General features: G+C 35.4%; 1 protein-coding gene across 1 annotated transcript in view; it reads left to right on the forward strand.

Annotated features, from left to right (window-relative positions):
* The window catches only part of SENP7 (SUMO specific peptidase 7), a 161,802-nt gene that overhangs the window by 82,765 nt on the left and 54,492 nt on the right, over positions 1–24,545 (forward strand). Inside the window, exons 7-11 of the mRNA XM_044670123.1 lie at positions 1,004–1,122; positions 5,973–6,154; positions 9,244–9,601; positions 10,493–10,656; positions 20,627–20,773. Of these exons, the coding sequence (XP_044526058.1) occupies positions 1,004–1,122; positions 5,973–6,154; positions 9,244–9,601; positions 10,493–10,656; positions 20,627–20,773 (970 nt within the window). The remainder of the gene's footprint in view (positions 1–1,003; positions 1,123–5,972; positions 6,155–9,243; positions 9,602–10,492; positions 10,657–20,626; positions 20,774–24,545) is intronic.

Genomic DNA, 24,545 nt, shown 5'->3' on the forward strand with positions numbered 1-24,545 from the left:
ATCCTGTTTCTGCATTACCTTCTAATAAATGTGTTAAGCAATCCTTAACCACTTTAAATTGGGGTTTTTCTTTCTTAGAAAAGTTAGTTTTCCAAACTATGCCTGTTTTATCCACATTAAAAGTTTGTTGATTGGTGTGCCCACTTATTTTTCAATGATTTTCTTCAAAATAGAGAGATATTTAGCTGTCACATTTTCATCTTCACTGGCTACCTCTTTAGTAATTTAAAAAAAAATGCTTACCTTCTGTCTTAGAATTGATATTGAGCACCAGTTTTGAGGCAGAAGAACAGTAAGAGTTAGGCAGTTGGGGTTAAGTGACTTGCCTAGGATCACACTGTTTGAATGTGTGAGTCACATTTGAACCCAGGATCTACTGTTTCCATGTCTGGCTCTCTATCCACTCAGCCACCTAGCTGTCCTTCTCTCCAGTAATTCTAATAGCATTCAATGGATCTTGATTTCAAAAGCAATCAAACCAACTAAGGATTGTGGTAAAAATTTATTTGCTGTCTACTTTATTTGCATTTTTTCACTTGCTTAAATAAATGTGAATTTTTGTCCGAGACTACAGGTTCTTAAAGGCTGAATAGGTATCATTGCCTTTTTGGGTTAATTCCCTGCCTACTTCCGCTTAACCTCTTATACTTATTACCTTACCCTTAAGATCTGTGAGAGTTTAAAGGAGGTGCCACTGAAGACCATTGAATTAGTCTATCAACTCTCTCAAATAATTACATAATATGACTTTGTCATAAGATTATAGAGTTAGAACTGGGGAGTACTTCATTTATCACTTGGTTCAGCCCTCTCATTTACAAATGAAGAAACTGAGGCCAAAGGAGATTAACAGGGCTTGCCCACTGAGTAAGTAGCAGAAATAGGATCTGAACCCATATTTTCTGACTCCAAATCTAGCATTATTTCCATTTATATAATACATTGCCTCCAAATTTATCCACGCTTGAAGAGAATTTAGAATCAGTATAATTTTGTTTTTCAGGTGTCCACAAGTAGAGAAGAATCCAGGTGATAGTTTCGCAAAGCAAGGTGAACTGACTAAAGAAAAAGAAAGAAGTGATGACAATTCTCCTATAAGATGGTCTGATACTGAACCTAAAGGTTTGTAAACCATTCAAATTAGAATTTGAATTTTTGCTTATTGCATTTCCAGAAACTTGATTTTTATTTTTAAAGCAAACATTTTATTTTTTCTTATACTTAAAATGCACATTAAAATCTTCATCTTAATAGTTATTATGTTCTCTTATCATATGAAAAATATTAGCTAGAATCATAGAATTTATTAAAAATAAAGATATGTTCCTTAACTTAGTAACTTCTTATCCAAGTTAAATTTGAATTTTATATTTTAGGGGTTTTAAGGGATTATATCTATGGAGTTATACTGATAGGATAGTCGGTATCCCTAGCAACCAGCAAAAGTGCCTGCCACATAGTAGGCACTTAATAAATGTTTGTGGAATGTTTAAGGAGTGATTTCAATTATGACAGTCAGCTCGTGGTTATACTGTGCACCTGCAACAGTTTCTTTCAGGTAAATGGCAGTTAACTAGTTTAATATTCTTATAGTTTACTTCTAGCTATGAAATACTTTTCATGGAAACTACTATTACATCTCAAAGAATATTAAGAATACTAATACAAAACTGTTTTAAAACAATTTTAAAGGTGAAAATCAGTCCAAACCAGAGGGAATTCTTTTTTAGGCAGTAAATGGTAGAAATAATGAACTGTTTTCCTTTCTTTTCCTCTTTATTTCCCACAAAATTCTCACTAAATATTCTATTAAAGTTTGTCTAAGACTTTTAATAAAAAGTTAATATATGTTTAATTGGCCTTAAGAATTTCAGTAACCTGACACGATTCATGGGAAAGGATTTTCTGACTAATTTTTTGTAAGTTACCAGATATAAAAGACACCACATCTGTTAAATGAAACTAAATTAAAAAAAAAAAAGAAATTTTTCCTCTTAATACCAAAAGTAACTGTAAAAACTACTTTTCCATAAGGGAAATTAGTCAAAAAAGCTAAAAAGGAAACCATTATAAAAAGTATTATGGTAATTAACCCATCACCCTTTTGGCAGTCTGTAGAAGTCCATGGATCTCTTCTCAGAAAAATGCTTTTCAACTTAATTTTTATTTTAAAAGCAATCATTTTATTTTTCTTATATAAAAGAAATCAATACCATTATTAAGATGTTTTTAAAAGTTCATGTATCTAAGGTTAAGAATCTCTGCTTTAGAGAGACAAAACTTTTCTTTGTATGATTTCATATGCCTTTAAAACACAACCTATATATATATATATATACACACACACACACACAGAGCATACTTTTTTATAGTTACATTTTTATATAATTACTTAGTAAAATGAAAATATAAAAATATAATAAAAGTATAATCCTGTAAAATCATCCCCTTGATTTTTTAAAGCCCTTATTAACTTTTTCTTTCTGAGAAAGAAGGGGCTATTTAAATACAGATTATGCTCATTTGTGTGCTACTATGTGACATCAAAAGAATAGTGAAATTTTAGAGACAGCAGTGCAATGAGTATGAAAAAAATCTTTGCTCTTTGTCTCTCAGAGGGAACCAGTATAAATGGTTTCTAAGAAGTCAGATCTTAAAACATTTATTTTAAGGAGACAATATATATTTGGTATCTACCTACAAGTTCATGATAATTCTGAATTAAAGTTTCAGAAGTCTTATGCTTGCTGTATAGTAAGTATGTCTTGGAGAGTTTTCATTTCCCAAGTTGGAAATGATTTATTTTCTTTGATGGTATTTAAGTCACCATTAAAACAGAGTTTACCTTCTAAGGGAGAGACAACATGTAAACAACTCTGTGCCTATAATATAAAAAGAATATAAATGCAAGTTAATCTGAGAGAGGAGGCACTAGCACTCAACTAAGGTTGAGGGAAGGAGGGCAAGGACAGAGGAAAGCCTTTCAGAAGAATCCAGGGAATTTGAGAGTTGAAGATGAGGAGGGAGAACAAACATTCTTGGCATTGAGGATAGCCAGTGAAATGACCTTGAGTCGGGAAGCAAGAGTATTATATATATTTAAAAAAACCAAGGAGATAAATGTAGCTGAGTAAAATACATATGCAGGAATAAATCGTAAGAATACTGGAAAGGTAGGTAGCATCTGGGTTGTTAAGGGTTTTAAATACTGAATAGAGCATTTTATATTTGATCCTAGAGGTAATAGGGAGACATTTGAGTTTATGGAATAGAGAATGGTCACACCCATGTATTAGGAAGATCACTTTGGCAGCTGAGTCGAAGAATTAAAATGGGAGAGACTTGAGACAGGGTAGACCAACAAAAAGTCAGTTATACTAGTTACTCTAGGGATGAGGTGTTAAGAGCCTCAATTGGTGTTATAGTTATATGTGTAGGGAAGAGGTTGTTTAGGGGAAACAGGAGGGTAGAAATAGCAAGATCTGACTGCAGATTGCATAAATGAGGTGAGATTGAGTGAGGAGTTGATGATAAAACTGATATTTTAAATCTGGATAGGTTAGAGGATTATGATACAAACAATAGTAATCACAGTTTTAGGAAGAAAGGAAGGGTTTTTGGGGAAGAGAGTGAGTTCTGTTTTGGACTTGTTGAGTTTGAGATGTCATCGACTTTGAGATTTTGAAAAGATGATTCAGGACTGGAATTTAAGAAATAGATTAAGGCCTTAATATATAGTTATGGAAATCCTCTGCATTGAGATGATAATTAAGTCCATGGGAACCGATGTTAGAGAAGAGAAGAGAGCTTGGGACCAAGCACTGAGGAGCTGGGTAGAGTTGGGTTTGGGAATAGTGTACAACCTAGATGAAGATCCAGCAAAGGAAATAGAGAAGGAATGGTGAAATGAGAGTAGCAGCAGAGAGCAGAGACACAAAAAATATAGAGAAGAGAGAGTGATCAGCAATGTTAAAGGCTGCAGAAAGGTCCAAATGTTTTAAAACTGAGAAAAGGTCATTAGATTTGTCAGTTAATACATTGGTAACTGGAGAGAGCAGATTTAGTTAGATGATGAGGTCAGAAGTCAGATCACAGAGGGCTTAGAATTGAATGAGAGGGAGAGGATGTAGAGAAGAGAAGGCTGCTGAAGGAAGCTGAGACAGTAGGACCAAGTGAAGGTTTTTAAAGGATGCAAGACACATAAGTATATTTGTTGGCCTCAGAGAAGGAACCAGTACAGAGGAAGATATTGAAGATTAGAAGGGGGAATTGTAGAGAGGGCAGTTTGCTTGAGAAGATTGAAAGGGATGGGGTCAAAAGATTTTTGAAAAATGATTTCTCTTGTTAAGGAGTAAAGAAGGAAATGGTTGGGGAATACATCTGAATGTTGTGAGATGAGGAGGAGGGAAGAAGAGTGAACTCTCAGCAAATGGCCTCATTTTTTTTCAGTTAAGTATGAAGTTAAGTTCTCAGCTAAAAGAAGGTGGGGTGTCATTAGATTCTTGAGGAGATCTGAGTAGGTTTGGAGTAGCTGTTGTGATGTGTGGGCAGGCATACTGATGATGGAGATGTAAAAAGATTGCTTTGCTGCAAGGAGGACCAACTTGAGAATTTGTAACACATTTGTAGTGGGTTCAACCAGCATGGTTTTGTGATTATTTTCCCCCTCTAGTTCTCTTCAGCAACATGTGAACTAGATTAAAGGTGGTTGGAGTTATCAAGGTTGGGTTTTAGCAAGGCATATGATTGGTGGTAGGAGAAGGGAGAAAAGGATTGCAGAGAAGAAGATAGGATAGGGTTGATTTGATTCATCAAAAGGTCTAGAAAGGAAAGGAGGGGAGTATAGCTAGTGCAGGGGTCATGGTCTGGGAAAGAATGGAAGGAAGTCACAGGACAAAAAACAGGGTTAGGGGTTACAGGAATACATGAGGAAAGATAGAATAATAAAAGATTATGATGTGGTAATGGAATTTTAGAGTTCATGGACATGAAGTGCAACATTTATAGGTGATGACAAGAACAAGAATATGACCATTTCTTATGTGTAACTGAAATAGAGTAGGTCATAGGAATTGAATAATTTAAAGAATTAGTAAGATAGAGTATTTGAAGGAGCATTATACTGACATCCCTTAGTATGAAGGCAGGAGTTGAGATGGAGGGATTTCTGAGATAATCTGAGAAATGGCTAATTTTGTTTAGAATTAGTTTTTTAAAAGGAATATGTTCCATATATGAATTCTTTACACTAAATTCATTGAGAAAGGTAAGGAATATCTTCAGGGTCCATATGGATTTGGTTTGGATGATAAATTTGGATAAAGTGACCTCAGACACAGAGAGGTTGTTGAGAGATGGTGGGAGGGGGAAGAGTCTAGAGGTATAAGTGGGGAGCAACGAGTATTTTTATTCTTCTACTCTCACCAGTGAATACTGGGTTATGAGCAAAAATACACTGAGTATGGGAAAGGAAAAGGTATCTAGGGATTCATTGTCAAGAGCAAGGAACCATGCCTTAGTGAGTGTGAGAAGATGGAATAAGTGAGAAAGGAAAATGTTTGAGATGATACAAGTTTGTTAATTATGGAGATGGTATTCCAGAAAGCACAGTGGAAGGATTGGGTAGATCTGAGTAGGATATTAATTTGGGGTTAGGATTAAGGGAGATGGGAATGGGGATTTGGGTTTGGGAACAATGATGTTTATATATTGGCAGTTCAAAGTTCAGAAGCACTGGGTTGGGGAGATCATGAGAAAATAGGATATACTAAATGGAGAAATGGCTATTTTTTGAAAATACAGTGCAAAATAAACATTTGATTTCTATAAGTAGTAGTTAAGTAACAAAGAGCATACTGTCTTATTTTGTACAGCTAAGTAAAAAACTACTGTTTAATGAAGTTTGAATATGACATAGTGTTAGGATTTTTCCTGTATTATTTTGGCCACATTTATGCCTCTTGTTTTTTAAGGCTTTAATACTGGAAGCAGTGATTGTGAACATCAAGAAGAAGGAAGCAGAAACCAGGATGACACATATTCTGATTCAAAAGTGTCCAACTGTCCAACTGCCAAGAAGACAAAGAAAAGATTAAGAAGTCATTTCCTTGAATATAGTAATGCTCCTTCTCTGGAGGAATCAACATTGCAGTCAGTAAGTTTACAGGATTTAGGTGGGTCTAATATGTGCAATACTGATATTGTTAAATTATAGATGGTACATTTATAAAAAGTTAAAGACCTTAAATCCTGTTGTTTATCTACTCTGTGATCTATCAATCTATCTTTATTGGCCCTATGATTTCATTGGTTTAGGAAGTTCCTGCTCTTGCAGATCAGCACCTTCTTGACACTGTTTAGGCCTAGAAAATTGTGTGGGACCCTGGGAAGTTAAAGGACTTCCCAAGAGTCACATAGCCATATAGCTAGCTAGTGTGTGGGTTAGAGGCCAGCTTTCTATCCATCCTTCCATGCTGTCTTTCTCTGTGTGCTTTTATTATTTGCCTTATTTTCCACTTGGCTCAGTATTCATGTGCTGATGGAATTATATTTAACAATATGGAATTATATTTCTTATTTCCATGTGTCCATAATATTCAGGTAATAGAATATATTTTTAATTGACTTTTGTGATAAATGAAGAAATCACATATAAAAATACACAACACCCAAGCTGTACTAGAAAGATGTTATTTTTCTTTAATGATTTTGGAAGCTACTTGAGTGTCTTGGGGTACCTCTGAGACATCATTATGAATACTATTTATCCTATAGCTAAAAGGTATTGGAGATAGAAATGACTATGTCCTGACTAATTTTGCTTAGAATTAGTTTTTTTTTTTTTAAATTCTTAACTTCTGTGTATTGGCTCATAGGTGGAAGAGTGGTAAGGGTGGGCAATGGGGGTCAAGTGACTTGCCCAGGGTCACACAGCTGGGAAGTGTCTGAGGCCAGATTTGAACCTAGGACCTCCGGTCTCTAGGCCTGACTCTCAATCCACTGAGCTACCCAGCTGCCCCAGAATTAGTTTTTTTTTTTTTAAAATATGTTCCTTATGGGAACATGTTTACTCATTTTTTGTTTCTTGTTTAATACAACACCTCCCTTCCAGCCCTGCCCCAGCTACTTGGCCTTTCTGATTGACATAAGAAAAATAGAACCTTACTGTGGATCTTTTAAAAATTTTAGTGAGCTGCTCTTAGTTGACTTGATCACAATTCTTTTTTGTTAATTATTTTGTTGATATGTCAAGTATCCCTATGTCATAAAATTCTAGGAATCATTTTATTTATTATTTACGTTTTATATCTTGCTTCTTTCCTTAGATATTGAGTAAAAGAAGGAAAAAAAAAAGAAATGACCCATACTCAGAGACACATACAGCTAGCTTTTATTAAAGTATTGTGTACAGTGCTTGCAATAGATCTAAGAAGACCTGTTTCCCACTCCCCCTTGCTCTCCACCCCAAATTTATCCTATTTTTTTTCCCTTTGGCTGTTCTCTCTCCCTCCTGCACTAGAGCAAACATAAAATTAATGTCTAACATGCATAGACAGCAATCTCTTAGAAAATAAAATATCAGAATTTTATTACTGTATTGCCAGTTCTAGGGGATGCCTATACTCATCATGTTATAAGCTAACTAGGAATGAATCCTGCTTTGGGAATCTAAGTTCTGAGGTTCAAATTCTGGCTATGCTGTTTACTACTAATATGAATTTGGAGAAGTCTCTTCACCTTTTTTTGCCCTTCTGTTTTCTTTCATGTAGAATGAGGGAGTTGAACTAGATCAGTGATTCCCAATGTGGGCACTACTGCCCCTTGATGGGTGCTGCAGTGATCCAGGGGAATAGTGATGGCCACACTTTTTTTGTATTACATTCTATTCTGAGTTCAATAAATAGTTTCATAATTTCCAGGGGGTGCTAAGTAATATTTTTTCTGGAAAGGGGGTGGTCGACCAAAAAAGTTTGGGAATCACTGAACTAGATGGTCTCTTATATGCTTTTCATCTCTATATCTTTTGGCTTGATTTTATTTTTATATTTATTAAAAACCTTCGCCTTCCATTTTAGAATCAATAATACTTATTGATTCTAAGGCAGAAGAGCAGTAGGGGATGGACAACAGATGTTAAGTAACTTTCCTGAGGCCACAGAGGTAGGAAGAATCTGAGACCAGACTTGATCCAGGACCTCTCATCTCTAGGCTTGGCTTTCTATCCGCTAAGCCACCTAGCTGTCCCCTTGGCTTGGTTTTTAGCCTCTCTCCACCCCAGTTAATCAACCTGTTTCCTAGGTTTTCGATTGAGTTTGTTGGTTAATAATTGGTTAGTAATAAGAATAATGTTAGCTAACATTATAGTGCTTACTATGTGCCAGACACTGTGATAATTATTTGATGTCATCTTTACAACAGTCCTGAGAAGGAGATGCTGTTATTGTCCCCATTTTACAAATGAGGTAAGTGAGGCAAAAACAGAGATTATGTGACTTGCTGAAGGTTATATAGCTATTAAGTAACTGAGGTCAGATTTGAACTCTGATCTCTCCCTGATATCAGTCTGGCATTCTTATCTATCTGTGTAGCCATAAATGGCCTTGTTCGGTCATATTTTCAGTCATGTCTAATTCTTTTCAACCTCATTTGGGAATTTCTTGGAAAAGATACTGGATTTTAATTTTCTTCTCTAGCTTATTTATATAGGAGAGGAAACTGAGGCAAACTAGGCGAAGTGACTTGCCCAAAACCACACAGCTAGTTAGTGTCTAAGGCCAGATATGAACTCATGAAGATGAGTCTTTCTGACTTTAGATCCAGTACTCTATCTACTGTGTCACTTAACTGCCCCTAAATAACCATTAGCACTATGTGTATATTTTCCTTATTGAGAGGTCTGTGATTAACATTGGAACAATTTAGGAGTGATACAAATGTTAGCATTTCAGTAAGAGAGCTACAACTTCTGATTAGGTCTTGGTTTTCAGAATGTTTGGTACATTTTATACTATTAACTATTCTTTTATTACTTTGGCAACTGATGACATTTCTCCTATTATAAAAATCAAAATGTTTTTAAAAGCCTCAAAAATCTTCCTCTTATTATAGTTAAGCAAGCAATACTAACTTTTTTTTTTTTTAGCTCATCTTTTTCTTTGAGGCTGATATGTTGAAAATTGGTGTTTAGTAAGGTAAATTTGAATAATACTAATGTATATTCTGTATATTATTTGTGTTGTATAGAAAGAACAAGAACATGATTCATTGCCTTCTGAATGTGGAGATCCAAGTGAAAATGATTATTTTCATGATCTTAAGGCCTTACAAAGAAATACTCTGGAGTCTGTGGAAATTGGTTTTATGAAGCCTCCCTCTTTTGAGAGCCAGGAGGTTGTTGTAAGTTGCTCCCAGAACAGCTTTTCTGACTCTTCAGCTGCCAGCCCATTTCAGAACCTGAATACCGTTTGCAGTGATGCTCTGGAAATTTCTCCTATTGTCGATAATGTCAGTATGTTGGTGACAGAGGCAGAAGTTCCTGTTCTAAGAAAATTGCGAAGCAAAAACTATGATGACAAACAATTATTTGTCTCTGTTGAACCAAGTAAGTATTAGCTGTTATTTGGTAGCTGAGCCATTTTGTACTTTTTTTCCCCATCACCTGCTTACTTTTCTTCACCTCCACCTAACCAAAGTAAACAACTTTGTCATGATTGTGGGATGTGTTCTCTTGCTTAGAGGCTGAAGGGTTCTTGGTTTATATCACAGATCTTGATATATTGTCAGGTTGGTTGAGTGATAGGATGAGTTGTTGATAGGGAAGGTGTTTAGTTTCATTTTTATTAGATGTAAATTTATTAAAAAACTATAAGATTGGATTGCTTGTCAGCTCTGGGAGGGGGGAGGGAAGAAGGGAGGGAGACAATATGGATACTATGACTTTGGAAAACTTATGTGGAAAATTGTTATTAAAATAAAAAAAATTAAAATAACTCTGTAAGAGTCTGTATCCTTAAGTTCAGAAAGTTAAGGTACAGCTTGGGTACATTAGAACATTTCATTGTTAGAATCCAATCTACATCGTCCTTAGTCTTGGTCGTTTATACTTAGTCTGAATCCCTCAAGAATTGGAATGTAGTTTGTATTTACAGAACAACACTGATTTGGATTGGGGATCAGAAGATCTGTGTTTATATTTTAGTTCTTCTCCACCTATGTGACCTTGACCAAGTTAATGTGGAAGGTATAGTGTCTTCATTTGTAAAATTAAAAGATTAAAAGATTGTCTTTTGTAAAAAGTCCTGTTATTGGTAGTAAACATCATATATTCTAGGATAAATAAAGTTTTGAGTGACAAGCCAATTTTTGAATTTTCTACCCTGTTAATGATTTTATCTAGTGATAATTTAATCAATGATATTAAGTATTAATTACAAGGCTTTTCTAATGATTAATAATAGCAATTCACTTTAAGCATACATTTTTCTTTTTTAAGTTGTTGTTTCAAGTGATGAAGAAGGGCCTATTGAACAAAACAATTCAGACACACTTAATTTACAACCTGAACAAGGCTATGAGCTCATCATTAAAGATGGAGAAAGAGTATCTGAGTTGGAGTTGTCAGAGGATATACTTTTAACAGCATCGAAATCTGCACAGGTAACACAACTCTGATAATAATATCAAGATTAGCTTAGAATCTTTGTTTTTTATTAATAGATGGAGTAATTACCATTAAAATTTTTTTAAAGTTTTAACATATAAAATACATGTCTGTATGAACACACACATACATGTATACATTATACCTATATGTGACACAATTATGTTATCTATAGAAAAACATTTAATCACTTTCTCATTTTGAAGTAAAAGGATGATGCTGCTTCACCTTGTCATTTCTAACTCTCAGCTGAAAGTAAGCAAGCTTTTATATACTTCTTCTTTCTTCATGATTCCCATGGGTCATTTAAGTATGTTTTTCTTGCATTTGCTAAAACCAGTAATACCATTTGCTTAGTACTCGGGTAATACCAAGGCTAATAACTGCAGTACCAAGGCTATTTGAAATTTTTTTTTCTTAGTACTCTGCTCAAATTTTCATAAATTGTGAAATTATTGGTTAAGGGTATTGAAATAGTAAGTGGTGCATTATATGTAATGAAATGTTTTTAGTTGACTGAAGTAAGGGCTATTCATTGGAAGTATTCTTTTATTAATTTTTACCTTGAGTTAAATAACCTGTTATATATTTCCAACTTGTAGTCTTTTAGTTTGAAAGTTATCCTTTGTGTGTCTTCCATTGACATGTCATTATTATATATGCCACTGCTAAGTAAAAATTCTTAGCACACATACAAAAAAGTCAGATTTTTTGTAAAAGCTTGTCAGTGAAGCAGAAGTGAATTTTTACATCAGAAAACCTTATTACTTAACTAATCATAACAGTTTAATAAAGGTGAAATCACATAGGACTAAATCTATAGCCCCTCTTCTCATTTTTTTTTTTTGTAAATAACAAAAGTCAGCAAGATAGCATTAGCCAACTGTTCCTTACACAGCTCTAACTATTGCACATTGAAGATGGATATCTCTTTTTAAAATTTTATCCCTAAAAATTCTTTCATTTCTTTCTTTATTTATTTTAGAGTATTTTCCCATGGTTACATGATTCAAGATCTTTCCCTTCCCTCTTCTCTCCCCCGTCCCAGAGCCAGTGAGCAATTCCACTGGATTTTACATGTATCATTGTTCAAAGCCTATTTCCATATTATTAATATTTGCAGTAGAATGCTCATTCATTCATTCATTCATTCATCTATTTGTTTATTTATCTATTTTGCTTTCTCCTGAGAAGCTCACATTTTATTAGGGAAGACAACATCCAAAAGACTATATATGTAAAAGATATATGCAAAGTAGATGGAAAGTAATTTCAGAGGGAAGGCACAAGCTGTGGGGGACCAAGAAAGGTCTCTGGTAGAAGGTGGTATTTGAGTTGCGCCTTGAAGACATGTAGCTTTAATAGCTCCCTGGCTGAGTGTGGTGGCTTTTAAAATTTTTTTTTTAATTTTATTTTTTTTAGAAATTTTTTTCCATGGTTCCATGATTCATGTTCTTACTCTATCCCCACTCCCCCCAGTAGCTGACACACATTTCCACTGATTTCTTCATGTGTCATCAATCAAGACCTATTTCCATATTATTGATAGTTGTACTAGGGTGGTTGTTTAGAGTTTACTTCCCAAATCATGTCCACATCAGCTCATGTGTTCAAGCAGTTGTTTTTCTTCTGTGTTTCCACTCCTGTAGTTCTTCCTCTGAATGTGGGTAGTGTTCTTTTCCATAAATCCCTCAGAATTGTCCTGGATCCTTGCATTGCTGCTAGTAGAGAAGTCCATTACATTCGATTTTACTACAGTGTATCAGTCTCTGTGTACAATGTTCTTCTGGCTCTGCTCCTTTCACTCTGCATCAATTCCTGGAGGTCATTCCAGTTCACATGGAATTCCTCCAGCTTATTATTCCTTTGAGCACAATAGTATTCCATCACCAACAGATACCACAATTTGTTCAGCCATTCCCCAATTGATGGGCATACCCTTGTTTTTCAGTTTTTTGCCACCACAAAGAGCACAGCTATAAATATTTTTGTACATGTCTTTTTCCCTACGATCTCTTTGGGGGTACAAACCCAGCAATGGTATGGCTGGATCAAAGAGCAGGCAATCTTTTTGTGCTCTTTGGGCATAGTTCCAAATTACCATCCAGAATGGTTGGATCAGTTCACAACTCCACCAGCAATGCATTAATGTCCCAATTTTGCTACATCCCCTCCAACATTCATTATTATCCCCTGCTGTCATTTTAGCCAATCTGCTAGTTGTGAGGTGATACCTCAGAGTTGTTTTGATTTGCATTTCTCTAATTATCAGAGATTTAGAACACTTTCTCATGTGCTTATTGATAGTTTTGATTAGAATGATCATTTAAAGTCAATATCCCTAATCATATACCCATTGAACCATGTGATCAGTCATGTTTTTCTTCTGTGGTTTTGCTCCCACAGTTCTTTCTCAAGATGTGGATAGTGTTCTTTCTCAAAAGTCCTTCAGAATTGTCCTGGATCATTGCATTGCTGCTAGTAGAGGAAGTCTATTACATTCCATTGTGCCACAGTGTATTAGTCTCTGTGTACAGTGTTTTCCTGGTTCTGCTCCTTTCACTCTCCAACAATTCCTGGAGGTCATTTCAGTTCACATGGAATTCCTCCAGTTCATTATTCCTTTTAGCACAATAGTATTCCATCACCAACAGATGCCACAATTTGTTCAGCCATTCCCCAATCAAAGGGCATCCCCTCATTTTCCAATTTTTTGCCACCACAAAGAGTGCAGCTATGAATATTTTTGTACAAGTCTTTTCCCCTATTATCTCTTTGGGAAACAAACTCAGCAGTGGTATGGCTGGATTCAAAGGGTAGGCAGTCTTTTAAGCCTTTTGGGCATAGTTCCAGATTGCCGTCCAGAATGGTTAGGTCAATGCACAACTCCACCAGCAATACATTAGTGAGAAGATGGATATTTCTTGATTGTACCTTTATTGTGCTCAAAGGAATAATAAACTGGAGGAGTTCCAGGTGAACTGGAAAGACCTCCAGGAATTGATGCAGAGCGAGAGGAGCAGAGCCAGAAGAACATTGTACACAGAGACTGATATACTGTGGTAAAATCGAATGTAATGGGCTTCTGTACCAGCAGCAATGCAATGACACAGGACAGCTCTGAGGGATTTATGGAAAAGAACGCTACCCATATTCAGAGGAAGGACTGCAGGAGAGGAAACATATAAGAAAAACAACTGCTTGAACGCAAGGGTTGGGGTGAACATGATTGGGAATGTAGACTGAAACTACTACACCAATGCAACTATCAACAATTTGGAAATAGGATCAATGACACATGATAAAACCAGTGGAAATGTGTGTTGGCCATGGGTGGGGGGAGTGTGGGAGGTGAAGGGGAAAGTAGGAGCATGAATCATGTAATCATGTTAAAAACGAATATTAATAAATATTTAAAAAAATAAAATAAGCATTCTACATAAAAAAAATAGTTAACAGAAGTTCTTAAAGCTATAAAATATCCCAAGGACTTTGGTCAGATCCTTGAAGAAATTTTAATGGCTTCATTTCTGTTTCTTTTGTATCTCTTCGATTGAATGTTCTAGTCATATGCAGATAAGACCAGAATTTTCACTAAGATTCAGCACAAATACTATTGAGTATAAATAGTACAGTAAGGAGAAATCAGAAAGGATATAATAGTACCTATTACATTAGAGCATACAAAATATAATCTTCAAAAAAATCCTTTTTTACCTTATCATGGCATGGAGTTGATCCTGAGTTCCTTAGGGCTATACCAGGAAAGCTTAAAATCTAGCAGATTTTGTCACAGAGCAAAAACTTTTTTTGAGCATGATTCTAGTAAAAGACTGAATTTACTCTTCGAGGAATAGTCTGGCATTATCTGTATAGGCTTAACACCAATAGCTGATCACTTAGTGATAAATTCTTGACGTTGACATGACATCCCATGAAACAAAAATGTCCCTTAGTCTGAACAGATCTCTTCTACTTCTGTAGTGACTGTGGCATAAAGTGTCATGCAGAAGTAGGTAAATGAAAAACAGGACAAGAAACAATGGAACTGGGGGGCAGCTGGGTGTCTCAGTGAATTGAGAGCAAGGCCTAGAGACGGGAGGTCCTAGGTTCAAATCTGGCCTCAGACACTGTCTAGCTGTGTGACCCTGGGCAAGTCACTTAATCCCCATTGCCTAGCTCTTACTGCTCTTCTACCTTAGAACCAATACATAGTATTAATTTTTTTTTTTTTTTTTTTTTTTTTTTTTTTTTTAAACCCTTACCTTCCGTCTTGGAGTCAATACTGTGTATGGGCTCCAAGGCAGAAGAGTGGTAAGGGTAGGCAATGGGGGTCAAGTGACTTGCCCAGGGTCACACAGCTGGGAAGTGTCTGAGACCAGATTTGAACCTAGGACCTCCCGTCTCTAGGCCTGGCTCTCAATCCACTGAGCTACCCAGCTGCCCCCCATAGTATTAATTTTAAGAAAGAAGGTCAGGGTTTATTTTAAAAAAGAGAGAGAGAGAAACAATGGAACTCCATAACCCAGTCTTTGCTAAACCAGAAAATATAAATCACTTAGGGAGAAATTCCTCTTTGATTAAAACAAATAAACAAAAACTCCTGAAAAACCTTAAAAGTAGTCTGGTAGAAATAAGATATAATCAAACCTTTTTATGCTATATTATATAATAAATTAAAAATTGATATGTGATTTTAAGATCATTTAAAATCGTAAAAACATTAAAAAGAAACAACTATGGAGAGGAGATGTATTCTTAACCAAACAAAGGATAGAGGCAATTGCAAAAGATAAAACAAAAATACCTTTGTATCATATTTCTTAGATAAGAGTTTGGTATAATTATAGTAAGACTAGCTAGCATTGACATAGAGTTTTAAGGTTTACAAAGAACTATATATATATATTATCTTTCTTTTTCCTCACCACAACCCTGAGAGGTAGATGCTATTATCATCTCTGTTTTACAGGTGAGAAAACTGAGACAGAAATTAAGTCAGTCAATAAGCATTTGTTAAGCACCTGTTCTATGCCAAATACTGTGCTAAGTGCTAGATGCAAAGAAAGGCAAAAAACAGTCCTAGATATATACATTCATCTTTCGCTCTCTCTCCATACATATAATATACATATACATATACATACACATACACACACATATATATGTATAGGTATGTATTTTTGTGTGCATGTATATATGTATGCATATAACCAAAAGCCATCCCTCTATAGATAAATGATTAAAGGATAGGAACAAGTAGTTCTCAAAAGAGGAATTGCAAACTTTGGAAAGTATTTCCAAATCACTAATGAGAAGAGAAATGCTAATCAAAATATCTCTTGGATTTTACCTCAGAGTCAGTCAGTGAGTACAATTTATTAGAGTGCCTTCCATATGCCAGGCACTGTCCTAAGCACTGAGCATATAAATCAAAGTAAAAGGTATCCTTTGCCCTCAAGGAACTAATGATCAAATTGGGGAGACAACATGCAAATAGTCACATACAAACAGGCTATATACAGAATAAATGGGAAATAATTAACTGAGGGAAGGCACCAGAATTATGAAGGACTGGGAAAGGCTTCTTGTAGAAGAAGGGGTTTTACATGGAACTTAATAGGAAGCCAGGGAAAGCCAGTAGCTGAAGATGAAAGAGGTTAGAGAGCATTTAGCATCTGAGAGACAGCTAATGAAAATGCCCAGAGGTAGGAGGATACTCTTCTTTAAGGAACAGGAGGAGGTCAGTGTTGTCACTCTATTGAAAAATATTTGGGAAAGGGCATAATGTATAAGAAATCAGAAAAGGGAAAGAGAAGGCTAGATTATAAAAGACTTTAAATGCTAAACATAGTATCCTTGCCCAGAAAATTGGCAAAGATGACAAAAAATAGGAATAATACAACGATATTTTTATTGTATAAGTTTTCTCTTGGTTCTGCATACTTCAGTCTCTGTTCTTTCATAAAAGCCTTCCCAGGATTCTTTGAAAGTCATTATTTTTAATGACATAGTAATATTCCTTTACATTTATATACCTTAAATTTTTTTAGCCATTTTCCAGTGTCTAGTTCTTTGCTACTAAAAAATGAATTGATATTATTTTGTGCATATTAATTTTTTGCATCTTTATTTGATTCCTTTGCAAAATAAACCAAGTGGTGGTATTGCTGGCTCAAAGGGAAACTGTGGAGTTGAACTGTTCAGTCAGAGGCCAAGATTTGCAGTCTTGGAGAATTTATTCAGAACAGGAGTGATGGCCCTAGCAATTACTGAGGAATCAAGGGATTGGAGGTCTTGGTAAGGATGAAAAATAGGTTTAGGAAGAATAAAACATAGGGAGAAATGGAATTATAGAAAATTATGTCCAGGTAAAAAAATTTCATAGTTCTTGATTATAGAAGTGGAACTTTTGTGGATGATGGCAATATCAGGGGTGTGACCATTGCTGTATATAGCGGAGGTAGAATGAAGTTCATAGTAGTTGGGTATGTGGATGAATTTGGAAACCAAGGCATTTAAGTGAACAGTAGTATATGAGTGTATATGCATATGTTGTAAAAGATAAGATAGATAACTTTGACTTCATTGAATTGAAAAGCTCTTGCACAACAAAATTATTGCAAATCCAGGACAAAATCATTGTGACTTGACTATGAAACAATGAAAAATAACCCCTTCTGGTTTCTGTTGTGATGGTGGCAGAAGGTGCAATACAGAAGTAAGTAAATGAAAAACAGATAAGACATTGACTTGTACATGTTGTGATACATATGTATATATTTATAAATGTACATATATATTCCTTTATGTATTTTGGCTTCCAAGTATGTGTATGTATATCCCCAAGCATAAGGGTAGGTTTTTGGGATGGAAGGCAAGATTCAGTTGCTTGAGAAAGGAGGAAGAATGATTTGGAAACAAATTGATTATTATTTATTACTTCTAGATATTACTATCCTATTCACTAGGATCTAGATTCACTAAGATTTTTTGATGGATTGAATTTGACCTGATTGCTCAAAGCAAACGAATGAAGAATATGTATTACTCAGATTTGACATGTAGTTGGATGAACAGCTTAGAGAACTTTTTCTTTTGTATATCTGAGAGACATTAAAAACAGACAGTATTAGGCTCATAATTAAATTTAAGGAGGAGTAGTGGGTCTTTCAGGAAATTTCATAGTTCTTTTAATGACCTCAAATTTCACTCCCAAATAGGAGGTTCTTATTATTTTTTAAAAAAACTCCTTTCTGTCTTAGAATCAATATTGTATATTGGTTTCAAGGCAGAAGAGTGATAAGAGCTAGGCACTGGGGGGTTGAGTGACTTGCCCAGATTCACACAGCTGGGAAGTGCCTGAAGCCAAATTTGAACTTGGGACCTCCCATCTCTAAGCCTGATTCTCAATCCAGTGAGCCACCTCACTGCTTCTGAGGCCATTATTTTAATACCAGTATTCTACTATTGTTATATGGCTGTGAGGCTCAGAACAGAATAGTCTTTGAAGAATTGAAAATCAATATCACACAGGTCAATGTATGAAAGGTGTATTGTAGGTGAGAGAAGGTTGCAACATATAGTAAATTGAGGAACTTCAAAGAACAAAAGTAAAAGATGACATCAGGCAAATATGTAATGAGAAAAGAATATGGACTATTCCTATAGTGAAGACACAGTGAGGGAAGACAGATTTAGTGCTTCAGTGGTATGGTTGCAGGGTTAGGAGAACTTGAAAAGGCCTCCAGCACATTAGGTGCATCCCCTCTGGTGAGCTTATATGAGGATATGGGCAAGATGAGAACCACAGGATAGGCAGGTGTGGATGAGTTGCAGTCTGGATTTTTGGAATAAATATCCAAATCAGTGAGATCTCAGATCTGTTGAATTAAGTTTTTAAATAATTTACCTAAATTTTAATAAATGAGAACAATTTAAAATTTAAAAAATTCAATTGACCATATTGAGTTAAAAACCTTTAAATGAATAATACTACCTTAGTAACATACAAGTTGATGTATAAAATGACATCAAGTTAAGAAATTAAGTAGTATTCCTATATGAGAATGAATACAATGAAGCAGGTAGCACCAAACACTAAAATTTGCAACACAGAAATCTTTAAGGGAATAAATTGATCTTCATTAATGCTGAGACAAATTTGACTCTTGCTATTTAAGAGTAGCTAGGTGGTACAGGGGATAGTTCCAGACATGGAGTCTTTCTGAGTTCAAATCTGGCCTCAGACACTCATAGTTATATGACTCTAGGTAAGTAATTTATCCCCATTTGCCTCCGTTTTCTCATCTGTAAAATTAGCTAGAGAAGGAAATGGCAAATCACTCTAGTATCTCTGCCAAGAATACCCCAAATGGGGTCATGAAGAGTTGGACAAAACTGAAAATGATTGAACATCATTTATATATTACATTGAGCAAAATTTTGCAGAATAAAGTCTCTAGTAATGAAACCTGAGAGTATATTCCCTCCAAAGTTAGACTCTTGGAGGTCTTCGTTAACAATGAATATAAGAAAATTTAATTTGTTATTTTAAGGTTCTAATTATGTCTTACAAATTGTGACGACCTAGTGAAACTTTTCCTTTTCTTTACTCCACTTATTTAAAAAATATTCAAATTTTTTTCCATTTGATTGGAGATATTCTGACTGGGCCTGATTTAGGCCAATCTTTTGGTAATTTACATTATATTTTGGAACAAAATGAAATAAATACTTGCATATGATTCAGCATTTAACAAAAAAAAAAAGAGCTTTACTTAGCTGTAGCAAAAGGATATTCAGCAAGGATAAGCATTGAGGAGATACTTTGAATTGATTCATCTGAGAGCTCTTTGGGCTCTTTGTAGCTGCTTTGTACTTTGGTGATCAGGAAATAATGAAGCCTTTAGTCCTCTGAACTAATTAAGACTCAAAGGTGGATTCAGTGCCTTTAAAGGAAAAATTAGCCTAACTTGCATAGGCATTTGCACCTATCATAGCAAATATCTGTGACTGAGATTGGTTTCCTACCTTTTATTTTCTTCACGTAGTTGGTGAGTACAGGTAGTCAAAGGATATGACAGTAAAAAATATTCTATTTTGATGATATGAACTGGGCCAGCAGCTGTACTACACATGACTGTGCTCTGCCTAAAATATTTGACATACTGAAAGGGAATGTGAGTGCAGGCTGGACAGATGGCAATACAAAGAAAGTGAGTCTAAAAATATTACATCTCTAGAGAGAATTTGAACAAAATTATTTAGTTTGAATAGGAGCAATATATTGTGTGAGTTTAAGTGATGATGAGTAGCATTTGCCTCTACAGGTAATAATAAGCATATAGATCTCATAATGGTAAAGCAAATAGGATTGACATGACAAAGGATACTGTCTTAGATTCATACAGTTACCACTTGTGTGCTTACCAGAAGTTATATCTTGGTTTGTTACGGTACCCTATTACAACTGAATGCCAAAAATGAATTAAGCTTTTTAGAGGAGATCTTTCTTTGAATAACTAAGTCATTAACTTCAATGACATTGATTTGGATTCAGACTAGATATAGTTTTTGAACTGTTTTTCTTTATGGAATTAATTTTGGGACAGATAGTTATTTAGAAAAAAATTTTTTTTGCAAGGTAAACTCATTGATTTTACTGAACAAGATGTGTCCAAAGTGGTTGTTTGATTTGCCACTCACTGCTTTTCAGTGTAAATTGCAGGTGTTGGTAAATCACAGAATTGTGAATCACAGAATAGTTCTACTTGGAAAAGAACTTGGAAATGATTCAATTTAACTTAAAAATTTTAGATGACAATATACGATGATTATATAAGAATGAATTAATAAATATAAATATAATAGAAGGTATTTAAAAGAAAATGTACATTAATTTTTTCAATAGTTGATATTCACTTAATACTTATACAGTTCATTTTATCCTTTATTTCTTTCTAGGTTTCACCAAATGTATTCCCAGAAAGTCTTGTCATGGATAATTTTTCTTGTATTATACCCAGTAATGAGATGGATCTACACTTGGATATTACATTTACCTCTGTTTACATTGGCAGCATAAAAGGCATTTCTAGTGGTTTTGTTACTGTAAGTATTTTTAGCTTGAGATACTTTTGTATTTTTTGTGAATTTTTTTGAGTAAAATACCAATAGAAGGATTTAGAGATTCATTTTTATCATATGTTTTGGATTTTTAAAGTAATTATTTCTGCATTAAATTCTCTATCTTCAGTCTTGTCATTGTCAATTCTCATAGTTTCCAATTACTCAAACTGTAATAATTACATATTTTTACACAGAAATTTAAGGTTTACAAAGTGCTTTAGATTTCAGAGTAAGAAACAAAGACTCAGAAAAATTGGGTGATTTGCCTAAATTCAGAGAGCTAATAACTGGCAATTACAGCCCTGATTCTCTAACTCATACCAAACTGCCTTCTTGGGATCATCTCTAAACATTGCATTAAAATTACTTTTTTTAAAAAAACTCTTACCTTCTGTCTTAAAATCAGTACTAAATATCAGTTCTAAGGCAGAAGAGTGGTAAGGGTTAGGCAATTGGAGTTAAGTGATTTGCTCAGGGTCATAATGTAGGAATAAGTTAGGGATAGTCTCATTTCTAGGGCTAGTTGAAGGAAGGGAATTTTGAGAGAAGCCTTGGGAAAGGATTCTGGGTAGAAAGGAATTGTGGGTCTACAACTGGAAATAACTGAACTTCACTTTCTTCTTGGATTTTGACTAAGCTGAAGGGATTTTTTTTCGTTGCCTACAATTCTCATCAGGCTGAAGGAGGAGTTTTGCTCTACGAGATTCTTCCTGGAAAGTCAGGATTTTATTGTCACATCCTTACCCATTGGGAGTTGGCGAATTCCAATAATTATTGGACCTAAGTATAACAGCTTTGCAAGGAAGCAGGACATGGTCTAAATCCTGATCCAAAAGAATAAGCAATATCCTTCTGGGTCAAACCAGAAGTTTCAGGATAGCAAAATCTAAGACATCAAACAAGCGACAGGAATTTGAATCCACAAGCCAAAGCCTGAAAAGATAGTATGGAGTAGGGGAACACACAGTACAAAGGGGAGCAGTAGGTATGGGAGATGGTTATCTAATGACAACTTCTTTGATTCAGATCAAGCATTCTTAACTTGGTTTCAGAGTTTGTCAACTTGGGAATAAAAAAATTACATTTTATTTTTTCCCATTCATGTTTTATTTCTTTTGTAATTCACTGAATTTTATTTAGAACATTATTCTGAGAAGGGCAACGAGGTGGCACAATGGATAGAATATTGGTCCTAGAGTCAGGAAGACATCATCCTGAGTTCACACCTGGCCTCAGACACTTTACCCTGTTTGTCTCAGTTTCATCATCTATAAAATGAGCTAGAGGAGGAAATGGCAAACAAACCACTCTAGTATCTTTGCCGAGAAAACCTCAAATGGGGCTATGAAGAGTTAAATATGACTGAAACAACTCAACAAGAATAATTCTGAGAAGGGGTCCATAGGCTTCACCAAACTACCAGAGGGGTCTGTAACACAAAAAAGATTAAGATTACAAAAGAAACCAATTATGTTGAAAAACAGTTCTTAAAATACTAAAACAAAGAAGTAAGTTTTTTGCACCCCAGGTTAAGAACTTCTGCTTAGGAACTCAAGCGAAGCTTTAAGCACTTTGGATGGGCAAAATCTTTAGTAGTGGTTCATGTATGTAGATTATTCATAAATTATATATCTATAAATTTATGGACTGCTATTATTAACTTTATGCAAAGACCCAAGAAGTTGTAAAAAGAAGTAGATAACAGAGAAAATTATTGGAGAAAAGTGTAGAGGTATAATTTTATCTCCTTAATTCAGCCTGCTATTTGAATGGCTACTACATGTAGAGGTATAATTTTATCTCCTTAATTCAGCCTGCTATTTGAATGGCTACTACATGTACTGTGCTAGAGTAAAGGGAGGAAGGGAAAGGATGAGAAGTGATATGAATAAACACAAGTATGAATAGAGATATAAATACAATCTTTCAAGGGGGTGATTATCTAGTAGAGTGGGATGAATGTGGTTCTTATGGCATGTAGTTTAAATGTAATGTAAAACAGTAAATATATAAGGTTAGTGCCATATAATGAACAACTCCTAGACTTCAAGAAATATTATGGGGAAGTCAAGATGGTAGAATAGCAAGAAACAAGCAGGAAACACCCAGGAACTCCTCCAGACAGTTCTAGAAAATGTACCAGATCAAATCCTTACAGGGAAGTCCAAGAAAAAGTCACTGAGTCATTTCCATAGCTTTGGGTGGCAGAGGGAGACAGAGAGTTCTGTGGACATTGGGAGTGGGGTCTAGTTAGGAGTGACCATGGGCAGAAAACTCCAGCTGCTAGTGAGAGAGAATATATACCAAGGTGAGAGGATGTTCCGGGCTCACCTGGACCCTGCAGGATGTGGGAACAGTTGTAGACTGGCAGCTTTGTTATCCAATTCCTATAACTAGGGACCAGATTGTGAAAAGTGTGGAAGGGGACCTGCACTGGTTTGGCATTTCCAGTGTAGGTAGGGGCCTGAGAGGAGGAAGTTCAGAAGCAAGCAGGAGAAATATTACATTTTATTCATAAGCCACATTCATAAGCCACATTTCTGTAGTCATTTCCTGTTTTGTTAGCCCATGCTATCTAGAAAGAGAACACTACCCATTTGGTAGACTTTGTAAGAATTCTGACAGATTTTTGATAATCCACTGAGAATGGAAAATATCAATTCATTGTATTGGATAAGTGCAAACAAAAGTTTGGTACAAGAGCAGTGATGGTGAATCTTTTAGAGATCAAGTGCCCAAACTGCAATCCTCATGCTGCATGTGAGTGCCCACCCCCACCCCCATCCTTGTCTTATCCCAGACAGGGGAGGAGGGAGGAAGTGTTCCCATTGGGCTGCTGGACAGAGGGGCCCATGATGGAAGAAATGTCCTCAGGCATGGTGGAAGTGGGGAGAGGAGCAGCCCCCTCCGGCATGCATGGCATAGGTTTGCCAGCATGGCACTAGAGTATTCTGGTGACTTTTGGTTACTGCTCTGACTTCTCTTTCAATAGTTATATGACCAAATGACTCGAATGAATGGGTCCACAGTGAAAAGGTTTATACAAAGTTAGTTGACCATTTTCTGACATTCTTTTATTAATTAAGAAGGAACTCAACCCTCATCATTTTTTTTTTTTAAACCCTTGCCTTCCTTCTTAGAACCAATACTATGTAGCCCAGTACTTCACTGGAAATTTTCTGCTATTTTTATTGAAACCTTTTATTAGTTTGATTAGTCAAAGGACATTTATTTGGGGGGCCAGTATTATGAATTTGAGCCTTAAGTGGGAGTCACTTTGCTTTATACTATTCTGAATTCATTATGAATCTTAGCCAGCCATTTTCACAAATTTGATCTTGAGATAATGTTAATGGATGTTTTGGAAGTAGAAGGGAAAGGTAGGGTAGAAAGGGAAAAGAAGGTGGGGAAACCTGAGGAAGGGTAACCGGGATAGCCTCCAAGCCCAGGAGGGGAAATTGACCCGAGCTCTCTCTTCAGAGCTTAATAAAGATCAGGTAGCACTTATTGTTAGAATAACTAGGTTTATTTAGATTAGAAAAGGGGAGGTCTAGGGAAGCTAGGAGGTAGATCTCTGAAAAAAGGTGCCGAGAGAGAGCTCAGGGCCAAGAGAGTCTCCAGGGTCCAGAGAGAGAAAAGGCACCAAAATTCTATTTTATACTTTCTCCAATAAAGGAAGTGGGAGGTGTCAGGGGAAGTTGTAGCAGGGAGTCCTGGGAGAGTAATCTCCCAGGGCTTAGAATATTTTTAAACA

The sequence above is a fragment of the Gracilinanus agilis genome, chromosome 3 (genome assembly GCF_016433145.1).
Source record: "Gracilinanus agilis isolate LMUSP501 chromosome 3, AgileGrace, whole genome shotgun sequence".
NCBI classification, from domain to species: domain Eukaryota; kingdom Metazoa; phylum Chordata; class Mammalia; order Didelphimorphia; family Didelphidae; genus Gracilinanus; species Gracilinanus agilis.